This window comes from Phyllopteryx taeniolatus, chromosome 1 (assembly GCF_024500385.1).
Source record: "Phyllopteryx taeniolatus isolate TA_2022b chromosome 1, UOR_Ptae_1.2, whole genome shotgun sequence".
Lineage (NCBI taxonomy): Eukaryota > Metazoa > Chordata > Actinopteri > Syngnathiformes > Syngnathidae > Phyllopteryx > Phyllopteryx taeniolatus.
This window is the reverse complement of record NC_084502.1, coordinates 3450599-3468259: the sequence shown is the minus strand read 5'-3', so window position 1 is coordinate 3468259 and position 17661 is coordinate 3450599. Positions and strand designations below refer to the sequence as shown.

At 40.7% G+C, this 17661-nt stretch overlaps 1 protein-coding gene across 2 annotated transcripts; it reads left to right on the top strand.

The window, feature by feature from the left end:
* Positions 1–923: 923 nt before the first annotated feature.
* Positions 924–10887, top strand: rnf114 (ring finger protein 114). 2 transcript variants are annotated; one of them, XM_061752994.1, is made up of 6 exons: positions 924–1111; positions 3488–3638; positions 8241–8386; positions 9134–9248; positions 9326–9433; positions 9577–10887. In XM_061752994.1, exons 1-6 carry the CDS (start codon positions 975–977, stop codon positions 9640–9642), a joined length of 723 nt encoding a protein of 240 aa, XP_061608978.1. In that variant the 5' UTR covers positions 924–974; the 3' UTR covers positions 9643–10887. The 2 variants fall into 2 exon arrangements, with proteins under 2 accessions (XP_061608978.1, XP_061609062.1); XM_061753078.1 differs by having other exon boundaries at positions 926–1111; positions 8241–8347.
* Positions 10888–17661: the final 6774 nt, after the last annotated feature.

Sequence of the window (17661 nt, the reverse complement as noted above, 5' to 3'; positions counted from 1 at the left end):
ATCGTCTAATGTTAGGAAGATCACAAATACGACACAAAATGATGTATAATTTTACATTCTTTGTATTTTTTAAGTCAGGCTAGGGAATCACTGTGAGAGAAATTATTGTCACATTTTTATTCAAATATTTTATTTAAACAAACAACTGTCTTATGTCAATCATGATCTAACATACACGAGAGCTGTAAGAGCTACAACAAAGTAAAAAAAGAAAATTACATGGCTCACTAAAAATTCCTTTTTTGCGCTTTCATCTGAAAAGTTCATTTGTTCCTTTGCTTTATCGTCTTGCATGACATCGCAACTGCCAATCACCAGGCTAGAAATAATACACTGCCTGTAACATATACAATAAAGTAAAAGGATTGAAGATATATGGGGAGCAATTCAAATTCATTTGTGATATCTTGAATATATTAATATTTTATATATTCAAGAATATAAATTAATACATGAATGAATTGAGAAACAAAATGTTAGGGAGATCACAACTATACAAAATTGCCTATACATTACATATTCTTTACATTTTCAAGTAAGACTAGGGATTTATAGAGATAATTCGTGAACAGAATCGTCACTTTTGAAAAATATTAAAGCAACTGGCATCTGTCAAACCATGATTTACAAAAGAGCTGTAACAGATACAATCAATTCAAAGGAATAACACATGGATCGCTCAAAATTCCTTTGCGATATCTTTAATAGATTAATAATGTAATATAGCCTATCAAATATATCTAATAGATTAATAATGTAATATAGCCTATCAAATATATAATATAAAATAATTGTTATTTTCATTTAAGGCTTATTGATGACTATGACTTGTCGGCTCGTTTGTGACGCTTGTCTCCCTTTTTTAATTTTTTTTATTTTTTATTTTTTTATTTTTGCTCCGCCCCCTCGCAGGAGCCCATATGACGTGATCACGTGGCCAGTGGGAACCGAAGCAACACAGCGAAGAGAAAGAAATGGCGATGCTCGGAGGCTTCAGCTCGGCACAGCACAAGAAAAACGCCTCCGACACCAACAGCGACGTGTCCGAGTTCCTCTGTCCCGTTTGTCTCGAGATTTTCGACAGTCCCGTCACAACACAATGCGGCCACACGTAAGTACTTGGTCCCGCTTTGGCGGCAAGGCTCTTTGACGTCGTCTACCATTATTAGCGACGCGTCATTTAATGAAACGATTCGAAAAGAAAAATGTGGTTCAGTCAACTTAACAACTCGTTTTGCCCTTTACTTTTGTTGGAAGCTTTTATTTCTCTTTGAAGGCCTTGTTGCACAGTGCTGACGTGCGTGACTGGTTAACATTTGTCTTCCGTCCTCGTTTTTTTTTTTTTTTTTTTTTTAAATAAATAAACAAACTCTACGCCAATATGTGTCACGGAGTAAACAATGAGTGAAATAACTAATGCTACCATGTCTTCCTTTCTTGGGACTAGCGTTAGAACACATCGACTTATATGTCCTTTCTTTGTCTGTACGCCGTCTTGGTTATGAAGCAAAATCGCTGCTAGTTTGCCCCACCAGCATCGGTATCAGTTTTGTTTACATCAAACAGACCTAGCATGGGAGTTGTAGTCCTTTTCGCCACTGTGTAGATTACGTAAACCGTTCAAAAGACTACACGTCTGTGCCATCAACTTCCGCTACCATTGTGAGTGCTGTTGATGACAGTACTGCAATTGTACTCACTTACCATGAAACAAAAAAACAAAAGTAAACTATTTTTTTAAAATGTTAAAAATCGAAACTGACTCCTATGATGCTTAACATCATTGTGGTTATTGGGTCAATATCACTATGAAGTGCCTTTGGTGTCCTCATCAGAATCACTCAGTTACTATGAAAATGTAGAAGAATAATGACACTCTAGGGTCTTAGAAGTTGCCAAGCATTTGCACACATGGGTACAATCGCAAGTCTCTTAAAATGTGGTGTAATTTTTTTTTTTTAGGGATCATGTAAATGATTTTGGCATATGCCACACATTGCTCCGCTAACTACAGTGTGTGTCATAAGTGGTTAAATAATACGAACATTTTTAAGACAAAGTACATGGTTTTACTGTCGACAACAATTTATTTGATTTAAAAACAAGGAATTTTAATAATGTATATTTATTATGCTCATGATCATATTGATTGTTTCACTTGTGTCCCTGAAATTGCTATGCACCGTGCCATCATGGGGTACCTGCAACCCTCTGATGTTTTTGGAGGCTAAAATGCTGGCTATTAATTACAGAATATAAATATTCCTCACAGTTCTGAGGACCGGGTTTCAATCCCCGTCCCAGCCTGTGTGGAGTTTGCATATATCCCAAAAACATGCATGGTAGGTTAATTGAGGACTCTAAATTAGGTGTGAATGTGAGTGGGAATGGTTGTTTGTTTGTATTAGCCCTGCGATTGGCTGGCAACCAGTTCAGGGTGTACCCCGCCTCCTGACCGATAATAGCTGGGATCGGCTCCAGCACTCCCGCGACCCTTCTGATGATAAGCGGTTCAGAAAATGGATGGATGGATGATTTTCATCATGCTGTGTGTGGGGAAAAAAAAAAAAAAAAAAAAAACATTTTAGAAATTTGAGCTATTTGTTCAACAGAACAAAGTCAGCTTGCTAACTGAATCATGTTGCTAAGTGAATGTCCACCATGTGCTCATTAAATGCTAGCAAATGTTATATATATTTTTTTTACCTTCGCTCAATTGATGTTTATAGGAGTCTTTTATCACGCTTTAGCGACAATCATCACATTTTGTACTATCAAATGTTGCAAATGTATCGGGCACCTCCTGACTGCAAGCTATGCTACCGAGATAACAGATGGAAATTCCCCACACTTTGTGGGCAGTGAGAGACTGATAATGTAAAAAAAAAAAAAAGAGAAGCCGGAAGATGACCAGATCATCTGGCGAGAAAGGAGATGCTGCTTGACTTGTTGAATGATCTCCAGTGTGCTGTAAATAAATTGGTTCTATGATGCTGCTATTTGTTTAATACATAATTGAACTCTCCCCTAGGTCTGATCGTTGACTTGCCTCCACGAGCTTATCAACAAAGGAACCGGAAAAGTTACAAAATCATTGGCCAAAAGTGTCCACCCCTCTCAGCAAGTGCACATGTTTTGCTGTGGGAACTTGACCAATATGCGTTTTTAAACAGCATAATGTCTACTTAATACAATAAATCTGAAGTTCAGTGGAAAATCTCAAATATTTTTTAGGTGAAATGGACAAGTCAAGTTTATTTTGAGCTTGGTATTGATTTATGGGTCTCCTAATGATTTGGGTACAGGCACATTTTATAAATATAAATGAATATATTAATTCTGAGAGGGAAGCACAGAATCAGTTACTGCAGGAATGTGCAGATTTGTAACTTGAGAGTTGAGAGATCACTCCAGAAAAGACAAAGTATGTGGAACTGCCAATTTTTGCCCTCCTTTTTACTCATCTTTTTCTTTCCTCCCCCCTCAGGTTCTGTCAGAGTTGTTTGCAGAAATGTTTGCGTCCACAGAAGCCCGCGTGTGCCGTGTGCCGGGCGGCGCTCGGCCATTGCACTAAAGCTGTGGAGCTCGAGGCGCTGATCCAATCATCTGTGGCTGCGTGCAAAGGGTGTGGAGCACAGGTATGCTTTGGTTAAATTATGACTTCACGCTTTAAAATATGGGCTTACTGGTATGCTGTGTAACAAAGAATGAACTAAGAAAAACCAAACTTAGCCCCACAACGGATCCTTTGAAACTTGTTGAGCTGTGTCATGAATGACGAAGGTTCGATTTCTGAACTTTTCTGTGTGACGAGAGCAGTGCTGCTCAAATGTTGTTAACCCGAGACCCGCATTTTCTTGTCGTCATCAAATCGCGACCCACTTTTAAATAAATTCTTAATAAATTAAGATTAGGGCTGTCACTATGAAATCTTGTTAGAATTGCTTATCCTATAGATTTCATGGAATAATCCCCCCCAAAAGTGTGTTTGTTTGTTTGTTTCTTTTTATGAGGAATGGACTTTTTTCCTACAACTGCATCCTACAACTGCATACATTGGGACAAAATGTATGGTATATATGCAGCATGCGGAATGTTATTTGAACGTGAACCGAAGTACTTTTACTTCTCTTTTATATTGTACTTATTTGATTTGAGTGCACCTGAATTGCGTTATATCTTGTACAGTAACAATAAAAAATCTTGAGCTTGAACAATTGGATGAAATTTTATTTTGCATTGCAGTGTATTGCAAAATGTTTATTTGGTACTGTTTAAGACTAAATATCACTAAGTTATTAACACTTATGCTCCAAAGTAAATATTTTCATATACATTTGTGTATTTGCAGCATTAACCATTATTGTAGGCTAAGGCTATATTATTGTAGGTTATCTAAGGATATGAGCAAAGGAGAACCTTGGTCGTAATGCTTTCATATCCTTAAAAAATATATATATATTTTTTACACACTTTCCCCCGATAATCACGCCACTTTGCATGCCCACTCCAGCTCTTCTTAGTTAAGTGATATGTTGAAAACGGACGTGTCTTTCTTCACAGAGCAAGCTATGGTAAACTGAGCAGTCTAAAGAAGCTTCAATAGGCACTGAGATGAGTTTTAAGATTTTGTGAATAATTTACTCCAGTAAAGTAGTGATGGGACGGACGTACTGTGTCGGGCCTTCGGGACGTACAGTACTATGGGAACAGTTTTGAAGCACCGCTTGCAGAATGCAGACGGGTCAACAGTCAACTTTTCCCTCCCTTGTTGTGGTATTCAAAAGTGACCAATATCAATTCATACTGGAGATTCCGTCAATTTTTCAACTTTGACCACTACGCTCGTTCTAATGATTTTAAGTTTTACCGCTACCGTGAGCTGCACTTTGAAAGTTGAATATTTACAGCTGCAAGTGGGTCAACGCGCAGCACGCGCGCGAACACACACACACACACACACACACACACACACACACATGCGTGTTTATTGTTTAGATGTTGGATCATAGTAGAAGTGCTGCTGTGGTGTACCAGCTCCGCTTTGTGGTAATTGCATAGGACTTTATTTGTGCCAGTTTTGAATTCAAAATAATGATCCCACAATGTGTGGTAGTCTGTGGCTGAGCACGTTATTCCAACACTGCGTGCGTCTGCAAGAAATGTCGGCGTGGAAAACATGGACGATGCCGCACAGATTTTGTGTCTGCCTATTTTTGTAGCTGACCCCTTTAAAAAAAAAAAAATAAATAAAAATAAAATTTCCCCGAGCTGAGAAAAATACAGAAAATGCATTGTTAAAAAAAATAACCTTTGAAAACACTTGACACAATTTCACATGCTTTCATGTTCAAAGTGGCTTTTAGAGCACCTTATTAATAAACTAAGATGACCATGACATCTGCATGTATTAGTTTGTCTTCTTTTTAGGAAATACAATCCCAATTCCAATGAAGTTGGGACGTTGTGTTAAACATGAATAAAAACAGAATGATTTGAAACTCATGTTCAACCTATATTTAATTGAATACACTACAAAGACAAGATATTTAATGTTCAAACTGAAACTATTGTTTTTCGTAAATAATCATTAACTTAGAATTTTATGGCTACAACACGTTCCAAAAAAGCTGGGACAGGGTCATGTTTACACCAGTGTTGCATCACCTTTACTTTTAACAACATTCAATAAACATTTGGGAACTGAAGACACTAATTGTTGAAGCTTTGTAGGTGGAATTCTTGCTTGATGTACAGCTTCAGGTGTTCAACAGTCCGGGGTCTGCGTTGTCGTATTTTACGCTTCATAATGCGCCAGCCACACATTTTCAATGAGGGACAGGTCTGGACTGCAGGCAGGCCAGTCTAGTACCTGCACTCTTTTACTACAAAGCCACGCTGTTGTAACACGTAGAGAATGTGGTTTGGCATTGTCTTGCTGAAATAAGCAGGGGTGTCCATGAAAAAGACGTTGCTTGGATGGCAGCATATGTTTCTCCAAAACCTGTATGCATTAATGGTGCCTTCACAGATGTGTAAGTTATCCATGCCATTGGCACTGACACAGCCCCATGCCATCACAGATGCTGGCTTTTGAACTTTGCGTCCTTAACAGTCCGAGTGGTTCTTTTTCTCTTTGGCCCGGAGGACACTACGTCCACAATTTCCCAAAACAATTTGAAATGTGGACTCGTCGGACCACAGAACACTTTTCCACTTTGCGTCAGTCCATCTTAGATGAACTCGGGCCCAGAGAAGCCGGCGGTGTTTCTGGGTGTTGTTGTTAAATGGCTTTTGCTTTGCATAGTAGAGTTTCAAGTTGCACTTACGGATGTGGCGCCAAACTATTTACTGACATTGATTTTCTGAAGTGTTCCTGAGCCCACGTGGTGATCTCCTTTACACATTGATGTCGGTTTTTGATGCAGTGCCGCCTGAGGGATCGAAGGTCACGGCATTCAATGTTGGTTTTCGGCCTTGCCGCTTACATGCAGTGATTTCTCCAGATTCTTTGAACCTTTTGATGATATTATGGACCGCAGATGACGAAATCCCTAAATTCCTTGCAATTGTACGTTGAGGAACATTGCCCTTAAACTGTTCGACTATTTTCTCACGCACTTATTCACAAAGAGGTGAACCTCGCCCCATCTTTGCTTGTGAATGACTGAGCAATTCAGGGAAGCTCCTTTTATACCCAATCATGGCACCCACCTGTTCACAGGTGGGATGTTGCAAACAGGTGTTTGATGAGCATTCCTCAACTTTCTCAGTCTTTTTTGCCTCCTGTCCCAGCTTTTTTGGAATGTGTTGCAGCCATAAAATTCCAAGTTAATGATTATTTGCTAAAAACAATAAAGTTCATCAGTTTGAACTTTAAATATCTTGTCTTTGTAGTATATTCAATAAAATATAGGTTGAACATGATTTGCAAATCATTGTATTCTGTTTTTATGTATGTATAACACAACGTCCCAACTTCGTTGGAGTGGGGTTGTAGATGCAGACAAGTTCACCCGTAACTAGGGATGTCTCGAGCACATTTTTAAGTATCTGCCGATCGAGTCCCGATCCGATACACGTGTGTGTGTGTGTGTGTGTGCGCGCGTGTGTGTGTGTGTGTGTGTGTCTAACTACCAATACTCAGGTTAAATATTTAAAAGAACAACCAAAAATAAATTCATAACAAGTTCAGTAATAATAAAAAGTAGAAATAAAACAATATATAATTAGCAAATAGAAATCATTTTGGTCATCCTAATTGAGCTAAAACAGGAAGATGTCAATCTGATTTTAAGTGAAATGGGAAAATTATGACTATCTGCTGTTCCTGCTGTGCGCACCTTGGCCTCTTGGGGGCAGTGTGGTGTAATGAACCCATGGAGCTACACGTATGAAGTAAAAAAAGAACAGAAGAAGGTTGTGATAAAACATTAATTTAACTCGTTCTTCACAGAGTATGAAGATAATATGCATTTGAGTATTGTTATGTTACCTGTCTGTGTGTGTTACGACGGAGTTTATGTATTTGAAGGTAAATTCCACCCGTAATCTAATGCTAATTCTAGCTAACTCCATTGACGGTAAGCTTTAAGCTGGCGATTTCTAAAACGATCATGTCTTGTATTTAAATATACAATGTGTAATTATTTTTATTAGGTGTTTAGTTTAACGGTAAACTGCGCCTGGGGTGTCATTAAACAGTTTAAAGCACGCTCAGGGAGGGCAGGTGTGTGTGTGTGTGTTATGCACAAACATTTTTAGTCACTTCTATTATACTGGTACTAAAAATACCCCGAAAAGTTACATTGTTTAATATAAAACAAAGTTGTTACAGTTCCCTTTGGCGAGATCTTTGTACCTTTGGATTATTTTTTTGATCACTTTGTGACATTTAAAATTTCAGAAAATGAATGAAACCGATCTTTTTCACTCGATCAGCCGAACATCACGTGATTGACCCAGATTTTCGATCAAGTGATGGGATCGGGACATTCCTACCCGTAACCATCGTAAAGCGAAGACCCGCTGTAATTGGTTTTGCTTGTTGTCTGCGACCCACTAGTTGAGATCACTGCTTTAGAGGCATTCCCTGAACATTTTCTAAATTGTACGACTTCACAGGAGACAGAAAAGGTACATATCATAACTACATAATGTGACAAATTAGTCTAGACTTGGGTATTTTTCTAATGAAGCAGTGCCTGGGTTGGTTCTAAATGTGTTTTCTTACTCTTCAGGTTGGCCTTTCTCAGATGAGAATCCACACAGGCGCTTGCCCAAAATACCAGGAGTACATTGAGGAAGGTGTTAGGACCACTGCCCAGAGCCAGCCTGCTATCATCAGGTCACGAAATAACACAGAACTGTGTCAAATAACTCTAAGGTGTAGTAAATTGATAAAACAACGTTTAATCAGAAACTGGATTAACTATAACCCGCCATGACCAAATTAAACCCCCATTAGGTAAATTCGAGATTCGACACATGGGCTGCTGAGCAAAAACAAATCATTCCGTTGGGTGAATGTTGACAGTTTGATACAAAGACTTTTTATAGAAACAAAAACCGGAAGTATTAAAGAATATGTATTATGCTGCTATATGTATTATGCTGCTTCATTTTACTGATAAGTCTCACTGACGTGTTCTACTTCCTTGTACCTAAAGATAAAAGTAATACAATACAATTTACAGTGTTGCCTCAAGATAACTCATTCCGTGACCATGCCCGGAACTCATCCATCCATCCATTTTACGTACAGTTTTATCCTCACTAGGGTGGTGATGAGGTCTGCTCCGTTTGGTGCACACTCATTGGCCACCTGGGACCAGTATAGACATGCGGTACCCATACATGGAGAGGTCTCAGCTTCTCAGTAAGCTGCAGTAATATTAGTCATTCTTTGCAGAGGATAAATAATATATACCTGTGAGTATTGAAATATGTCTCCATGTGTTGCTTATCCATTTGTGTTCAAATATCGGTTGCGAAAAGGTTTATAACACCGCCACACTGATTGCTGTTCGTAAGCCCGTCAATGGAGTGTTGCATTCTGTGTTTAGTATTAAGCTAGCAGACCTTAAGAAGAACAAGCAGTGTGTGATCTAAATAGTGTTTTGTGTCTTTACAGTCCAGTGCCAAATCGTTACACTTTTACCTGCCCTTACTGCAACTGCCAGAACCTTGATCAAGACGGCCTGGTCGAGCACTGCACTACCCAGCATGCCCGCGACGCACGGCAAGTGGTGAGAAGTCCTCTTCGCACTGCCGCACAACCGCCGATGCACGGCTGAAACACGATTTATCATTCGCGTCTGTCTAGGTTTGCCCCATCTGTGCCTCCATGCCATGGGGGGACCCCAACTACAGGAGTACTGACTTCTTCCAGCACCTAAAGATTAGACACACCTTTTCTTATGATACTTTTGTTGTAAGTTCATGCTTTCACCATGTTAACTCATTCACTGCCAGCCCTGCCAATTAACATGGATATTTGACTTCTATAGTCGTCAGTGGCAGATAATGTCACGTCATCTCCAATCAAATTAACATGCTCGCTCATGTTTTGCACAGGATTATTCTACAGATGAGCACACAATGATCCAGGAGGCTCTACAGCGCTCCCTTCTGGACAACTGATGTGTGAAGAACATTCCCGAGGAGAAAAAGAGAGGGAGGATGGAGATGTGATGTCTTAAGAAGGCAGAACAGCACGCTTGTATCGTCATTTATTAGTCATGAAAATGGTGGATGGCTAATGACTTTCACAAGAGATTGTACAAATGAGTTTAGAAGTTTATTATGACAGAAATAAACCATGCAACACAGTTGAAGAGCATATTGTCTGATTTAGGTGTGTTGCTGGTGTGATCGTCTCATATCTTCTTCTCCAGTGCAGCCTGTTGAATATTTACTCACCAAGAGAGCAATTCGCTAGTTAGTGGAATAGTGTCATGAAGCCCCGAACACATCCAAGTTGCAAATCACATTCCCTTTTGTCGTTAATAGGGTAAGGTACTTCCAGTAGAAGGCTAACTTGAAAGCAAACCTGACTTCACTGAAGCGCAATGTTAATAATTGTGTGGGGTTTCACACTAAGGGTGGTTCAGAGTGTAGAGGAAGAATCTTAGTATTTTATTTTTTTATTTATGGGGTTTTGTGTGTTCTGGAAAAGGAATAATGTGACATAACATTCATTGACTGTCTCCCTTGTCGTTGTGCCTGATTGTAGATCTTTTATTTTTCTCAGTTCCCAAAGTCATAGGGCTAATGGTTCACTCGACAAACTAATGCAAGTGTGCTGTACTGCAGCCACCTCACGTATTTTCGTATGGAGACTTCTCGTGCGTGTGTTTCGGCCACTGGAGGGCAGTAGCGTTTCACACCGAACAACCGATATTTCAATGCCAGAGGACAGTTATACAGTGTACTGTACTTAAATGTGCTCTACTGCTGCTGCTCAAATGATTTATATTGAATTAGTCTGACTACAGCATACATATACGTGCAGTTATTGGTCATAGTCTAGCAGAATAACAATCGCTTCGCTTGTACACTTGATATCAAATGTATCTTACTGTTTAGGGTTGTTTTGTCATGTTCACCGTCTTAGTTGCTTGGTTCACACTTCTTCACTGCTGACTGACCTAGGAAATTGTAAACAAGCAAGACAGACAAACGGCCAGTCTTGTGCTTCCAAAAATGTGGCAGCAGATTATTCCACAACTACTTCAGTTTAATTTGTCACCTGATGTCAATAATGATGTTTCTGTGTTTCTTTTCTTTGCCATACGCTAATGTTCCCCAATTACTTGTATTATGAACTAATCTATCAAGAGGTTGTTGTCACTCTGCACACTGCACAATAAACCCAGATGAAGTAGCTGTCTAGCTTCATGCATTTAATGACTTGATAGGCTTTGTTGGCAGTCTCCCAGTCAAATCTGTATTAAGTTTGCTTTTTTAAAAAAAATATGTTTAATGACCCTTTCAATACACCAATCGCAACATGTTCCATTTTATTTATTTGATTCTCCATTTGGCTAACGCCATCGCTATTCTTTGGAGTCCACAGCCACCATTATCACTTTCACACTGCAATATACAACTACTTGTACAATCTGATGACATCCAAGAATTTTGTATTTGCAAGGGTAATAATTAAAGCTCAGCTTCGATTGACAACACCAGAGGTAATTTCATAAATGTATGTGTAAATGCTGGTGTAGTTTGGAGTTGCGTAGAATTTTACTGGTCATTGGGTGTACTTTCTCTTAGTCCTTTGATTGTCATGTAGCTAAATGAGGGATCTCTGAGTATGATGCAAACTCTTAAGCACAATAATGAACAAATTAAGAATTTTTTTTAATTTTTTATATCCAGGTCTTGGTTTGGGTATCACTGGATTGTGCAAAGTGCATAGTCATAATGTTGTGGCTGATTGGTTTTAGCACATTTTCTTCTATAATGTTGTTAAATCGAAAATTCTAATCACTTTCAATCATTCAAACTGGCTGCAGAAATAAGACGTAATTGACACTTGTGTACCAAGTGATGTGTGTGGGCTGGATGGGAGGGGAAAACGATGATTGTATGTGAACGGTTAGATAATATGACAATGATATTAAGGTATAGTTTGCCCATTTTTGCCTATTAACTATCAAGAAATCTCCAATGGCAAAATCTGTTTCCTCATCTCAATCCAACAGAGTGCTTTTCACTTTATTGAAGGCCACAAGACAACATTGAAGTTTGGCTACAGTGAATGCATTTCCAGAGTTGGAAACTCAAATCATACACGAGTTATTTCTCAAGTATTACTATATCACTCATATTCATCTCACTTTGTCCAAATACTTTTAGGTCCCCAGAAACAGCTGTAATTCCTGATTGAATTACATATTTTAAAGTCTTTCATCACACCATGATTGTTTCATTTCAAATCCATTGTGGCACGGTCAAAAGTTAGAATCATAAAAATTCAGCCCTCTTTACCTAACTGCGTCAGACAAGCCCTAATAGAACTCAGGGTACTGCTGTCACAACAACAAATATGTTGCACTGTATTTATTGCATGCAGTTGTGCTAAACTTATGATGCAACTGAAGCCCTTTGATGTTTATTGTCTATGGGGAGAGGAAACCCTCTCATCTCTATTCTATTCTATGCAATTATCTCGGCTAAATGATATTACACTTTCTCACCTAGCTCTGCAGAGAATCTCACCCGGCAAACTTCTTGATGTAGCCCCCCTTTCTAGTTTTGCTCTCGGCAGATCGAGGGGAGACGTTAGCTGTGAGAGAACTAACGAGATACACCAGCGCTCCTGGGCAGGAAGGAAGTGGAGCTGAAAAACATGGCAGCGAGAAGTCTTTCTTGTCTGTTTGGTGGCGGAGCTAAAAATGGAGAAGGGGGGCAAGGTAGGGAATAGGAAGAAAGATGGGAAAAAAGGAAGAGAAGTGAACACAATGAATAAAAATTTCATAAAGTTCAGTGTGCGCTGTCTTTGATGCAAGCCTTAGCTACTGTGTGGAGTCTGCAGGCTGCGTAGAGGCAGCAATTAATGCTACATGTAGCCAGAGGCCTGCTGTGAGAAGCGTGTATTCTTTTAGTTTTTTTTTTGTTAGTGTGTCGCACCGTCACTCCACATCAAGACACCCAGCACCGACCTTTTGTTGTCACATGCGCCTCCTTTTAAATCTTTCCTCCTGTGATTATAATACCTGGAATGTGCTGGTGACCTCAGTTTTTGTTCAATATTTTTTGATGCATGGTATCTATCATGGCATAATATTTTATATCAGACAATGTTAAAATTCTTGATTCCTCACTAGTTGACAGTACTTCAACTAAACTAAATGTTTTTTGTTTTTTTAATAAAGGGGTGCTGATAGGTTACCAAATTTTCCACAAGGTCAATCAGGGGTCACATACCTTTTTGAACCTGAGAGCTGTTTTTGGGTACTCATTAATGATAAGGGCTACCAGTTTGATACGCACCTCTGGGGGGAAAAAAAAAAAAAACATGCTCAATTGGCGTTGCTTCAGTCTCCACGCAGTGACGGTGTGATGGGCTCCAGCTCCCCGTAACTCTGAACAGGCTTACCGGTGTAGAAAACAGATAAATATATGGCATTTTAATTAAACATTTGTAGGGGAAAGTGGAAACATTAATACAACAAATATTCCAGGGCTATAGATAACATAAACGCTTGGTAGGCCAGATTAAAGAACATAGCGAGCCCTATGTGGCCCGCAGGCCATACTTTGCCCACCCCTGCTCTATAAACTGCAGAGATTGTGACAAGAAGTAGACTCTCTTCAAATGCCAGAAAGTTCTCTCGCTCCTTGTAATTTTGCTGAGCAGGTATCTGTTACGAGGAGCGCTGGGAGTTCGTTCACCGCAAAATTCCTCAAAGTCAGGAGAAACAGGAAGCGCGGGAATCCTGCTACCCGGGCGTTGCAGCAAGGCAAGTTGCTCCTCTCAAATGTTTGAACAGAAAGTGCCAGTGGCTTCCCCGACTTCAATACTGGATCGGCACCAACTCCTCTTCCGCTTTTTTAAACTCTTAACAGGCTACCCCCCTGCCTCAACCACAAGCGCATTTACTGTTTGTTAACCCACAAGCAGCCGGTCCTAACTTTAATTGAAACTGGCCTGCAACCAAATTTGCCCTGTATCAGCCGAAGTGCAACTTGTGTGTGTGTTTGCATTACGTTTTTGTGGCCACTCAAATGTTGATTTGTGTCAATAGCATGTCAGGGATATACAGAATGGCAAGTACTACTCGGAGTGTTCTTATTGTCCTATCATTTAAAACATCCTTCCAGATAAAGAATTACAATTTGACTTTTGGAAACTTCTGTGGGGGGCGGGTTTAGGTGCTTAAAGAGTTTCCGAAAATCCTAGGCACTGCAGAAATGTTCTCCTGGAAGTGAAAATGAACATCAATGATTCATACAGCTGTCAAGAGAATTGCTAATCATTATATACCGAGTTATTTATTTATTTGAGATCAGCACTGCCGCTGTACTAATATTTGAAAGTTGAGTCCTCTAGGGTGTAGACAAAAGTGGTGGTATGTGGGGAGGGGGCAACGTCCCGTGTGGGTGTCACAGTGGAATAGCAGGCCAAGTGAGGCGAATGTTTTAGTCCCCCTCCCTCTTTTAGACCAACAAGATGTGCTTGTATGTGTGTGGAAGTGAGCGAGCCCCACAGCTATTATTCTCCCATTAATTTTTCCATTTGAAATCAAACCTCTGCGGGCCTTCATGTGGGAGTCAGAGGAAGAGGAGAGGACGAGAGTGCTGATAACCTCATCAAGAGGGGGTTGAGCAAATGTTGGTTGTAGCAGCCGGAATGTCCAACAGGGGAGGCCATTTCCCTTTTAAATGCAAACCGCTGGCGTTGCTAGAAAGTGTCGCCTCGTTGTCCAGGGTGGTTGGTTTGATAAATATTCAGGAACCTTCTTCGAAACATTCCATGCATGTTTAGTTGAGGAATTTTGAAAATATTCAGTCGGACGAAAAATGACTGAGAAAGATTACATGACATTGATTTATTTGTGACTACTAGTACAATAGGCGGCACGGTGGACGACTGGTTAGCACATCTGCATCACAGCTCTGAGGACCGGGGTTTAAATCCCGGCCTCGCCTGTTTGGATTTTGGATGTTCTCCCCGTGCCTGTGTGGGTTTTCTCCGGGCACTCCGGTTTCCTCCCACATCCCAAAAACATGCACGGTAGGTTGATTGATTACTCTAAATTGCACGTAGGTGTGAATGTGAATGTGAGTGTGAATCGTTGTTTGTTTATACGTGCCCTGTGATTGGCTGGCGACCAGTTCAGGGTGTACCCCGCCTCTCGCCCGAAAGATACCCAGGATAGGCTCCAGCACGCCCGCGACCCTAGTGAGGATAAGCGGTACACAAAAATGGATGGATGGATATAAGTACAATACTTATGTTCTTTCACTGAAGATAACTATAGAGGGCATTGAAAAGATGCTGCTGTTGTGTGCAGGGTTTAAGAAATGATCTGTGAATGCGGGTGTCGTGTGCATGGGATTGACGGATCTACAACGCAGGGGAGAAATTCTTGTTTGATTTATGCTCTTCCCATTAATTTCTTGAAATTCCAATATGTTTTGCAACCCTAACCGCACAATACACGACAGTCATACACTTTCTGCTTGAGTTGTTCACATTTCTGCTGATCACGAAACTTCTCGAACCAGCCTCAAGTCTTTCATGTTTTCATTTGCTTGGAGAAGAGCTGTTGACCTCCATTCCTCCACATCCAGTCTACGCACACCACCTCATTGAGTCTCCTTCAATTCCAATCGGCACGCTTCACCCTGTTTTCCCTGTCTTTCTTTGTGAAAAGCGCCGCCGCCCGCTAATCTGTCAATCGCAGGTTGTCCCGTCGCGGCGCTGACGGGGCTCCGTGACGGTGGGCCCCGCACCTCCAGCAGCTCGCAGCTCAAGAGTAGCTCGATGATTAACCAGGCAGGTAGTGAGTCAAAGTGCTGACAGCAGAAACACTCTGACAGCTGATTTGGAAGACAATGGTCCTGCTCCCTCTATTTAACTTGTCAAAGCATCTTTCACATTAACCTGTGCGGTAATATCGAGAAAGATGGAAGACGGAGAAGCTCATTTGCAGCATTTCAATGTGCAGAATTGTCAAAAAAGAAACGCTAAGTTCATGAAAAAGTTGAGGGTACTGTAGGTTGGTGTTGCGCGTAGAAGGTGAATAGAGAAACATCATGGCTTCCTGTAACTGCGTACCCAAAAAGGGAAGGCCGGCGGAGTAGATATAGGAACCTCAGACCTGGGCCATTGTCTTTCAGTTTCATAATCTAACACAGTTTTTCCCAATGTACTGTAAATCAAATCGAGGCACATACGTTACATTAGAAAAATCTTGTGTCACACCCAGTGGCAGTTCTAGGGGTGGGCCAATCTATGGCCCCTCTGTGAAAACACTTGGACCCAGGTTGCCCCCCCCCCCCCTCACTAAATTGGTCTAAAACCGCTCCACTGGTCACACCGCCAAACAAGAATGTCACGAAAAGTGTACTGTTCAGTTAGATCAGACTATTCATGGAATGTAATAACCCACTGCTGTTAGTGACCTCACAAGCCTCACCTCATTCTCTAAACTTCTGAAGAACTGGTTAGTGGATAATCAGAGATGTAGCCTTAACCCTTCATAAATTGCAATCTGCCTAATCTGCTGACGTCTCACATTGCACTTTAATTCTGCCTGTTGGTTGTGATTTTACTGTTTTGTTACTATTTTTATTATTATTTGTGTTTTTATTCAGGGACCATCCACAAGGTACTTAAGAAGGTAACTAGCAATGTTCTACAACCTTGTACTATATATGTAGTTTTATAATGTTTTATCAATATTCCCTGTCCCTGTTTCCAAACAGATCAACTTCAAATTACTCAATTTAAAAAAAATTTTTTTTTTTAAAATAATGCGACTGTCTCAATTTACTCCCAAATTGACTCACTCAGTGTGAAATCTGTGCCTGATGGTTGAATGCAAAGCTGATCTACTTGCAGGAAGCCATGACTCGGTTGTTTGAATGGCAACAGGTGGCACAGATCTCATTCTCTCTATGATTAATAGAGAAAACAGATTAATTATACTTTTTGCCATCTAGTGGAGGAGCATTCAGTTGTCCTGTGTGTCACTATATGTCGCTGGCATAGATACTGGAGATACACAAACAAAGATACTTTATTTATCATAGATCAATAATCATTTCTGGGCCATTTAAGTACAAATAGATAATTTCCCACACCTGATTATCTCTCAACGGCAAACTAATGTGCGTGTCTCAGTGATTGGTAATCACTACTCTAACGCTTCCCAATTATTAACCGCGCCTGCAGTGTGCCATTCATATTCAAAAACATTTTACCTCCCTCCACTTCCTGTGTTTTGTGTCTTTACAGGAATGAACGACGCCGGCACATCTGTCAGTCAAACGCTGCCCACTGAATCCAGAACCGCCTCAGCTCAATGAGTAACTAACCTGCAGGTACTGAATCAAACTGCTGACAAGCAAGCGGAGGGGCGTGGAGGGCCGCGGAGACCGGGACTGTGGAGGTGGATGTAGAGAAAGCTATAAAAGGAGGGGAGGCTGGGGATGACAATCGCATCATTTTGTGGCCCACCTATGTGACGTAACCTTTAACTTTGCAAAAGAAAGAGGGCTCCCTGTCCTGTCCGTCCGGCTTATTCTTTTCCCCCTCCCTCACTTCTCCCGCTACAAGTGGGACCCTTTGATGGGCTGTCCCTCTCCCTCATCTCGTCTCCTTAGACAGATGAGTGCTGTCAGCGCTGCCATCACTGGCCAGCTAAACATTAATGACTCTCCCGCCTGACAAGTGTCGGCAGGACAGAAGGGAGGTGAAAGGGGGATGCTCGTGGACAAAACAAGGGATGGAAAGGAGAAGTGACGGCTTTATCTGCTTGACAGACTCTCTTTTGTCTCTCTGAACTTGCGTATATGTATTTGTGCCATCAGCAGATTCTTGGCTCTGCGTGACGGTTTTATTACCCTGTTTTTCCTCCCCTCTTTGGAGATGGACCCCTTTGTATTCCCATTGCCCCTCATCCTTCCTACTGGCATATCTGA

Coding starts and splice junctions, on each gene's coding strand:
- rnf114 (XM_061752994.1), top strand. CDS start 975: ATGGCGATGCTCGGAGGCTTCAGCTCGGCACAGCACAAGAAAAACGCC. Junction 9,249..9,325: donor CCCGCGACGCACGGCAAGTG/GTGAGAAGTCCT, acceptor GCGTCTGTCTAG/GTTTGCCCCATCTGTGCCTC. Junction 9,434..9,576: donor TTTCTTATGATACTTTTGTT/GTAAGTTCATGC, acceptor TGTTTTGCACAG/GATTATTCTACAGATGAGCA.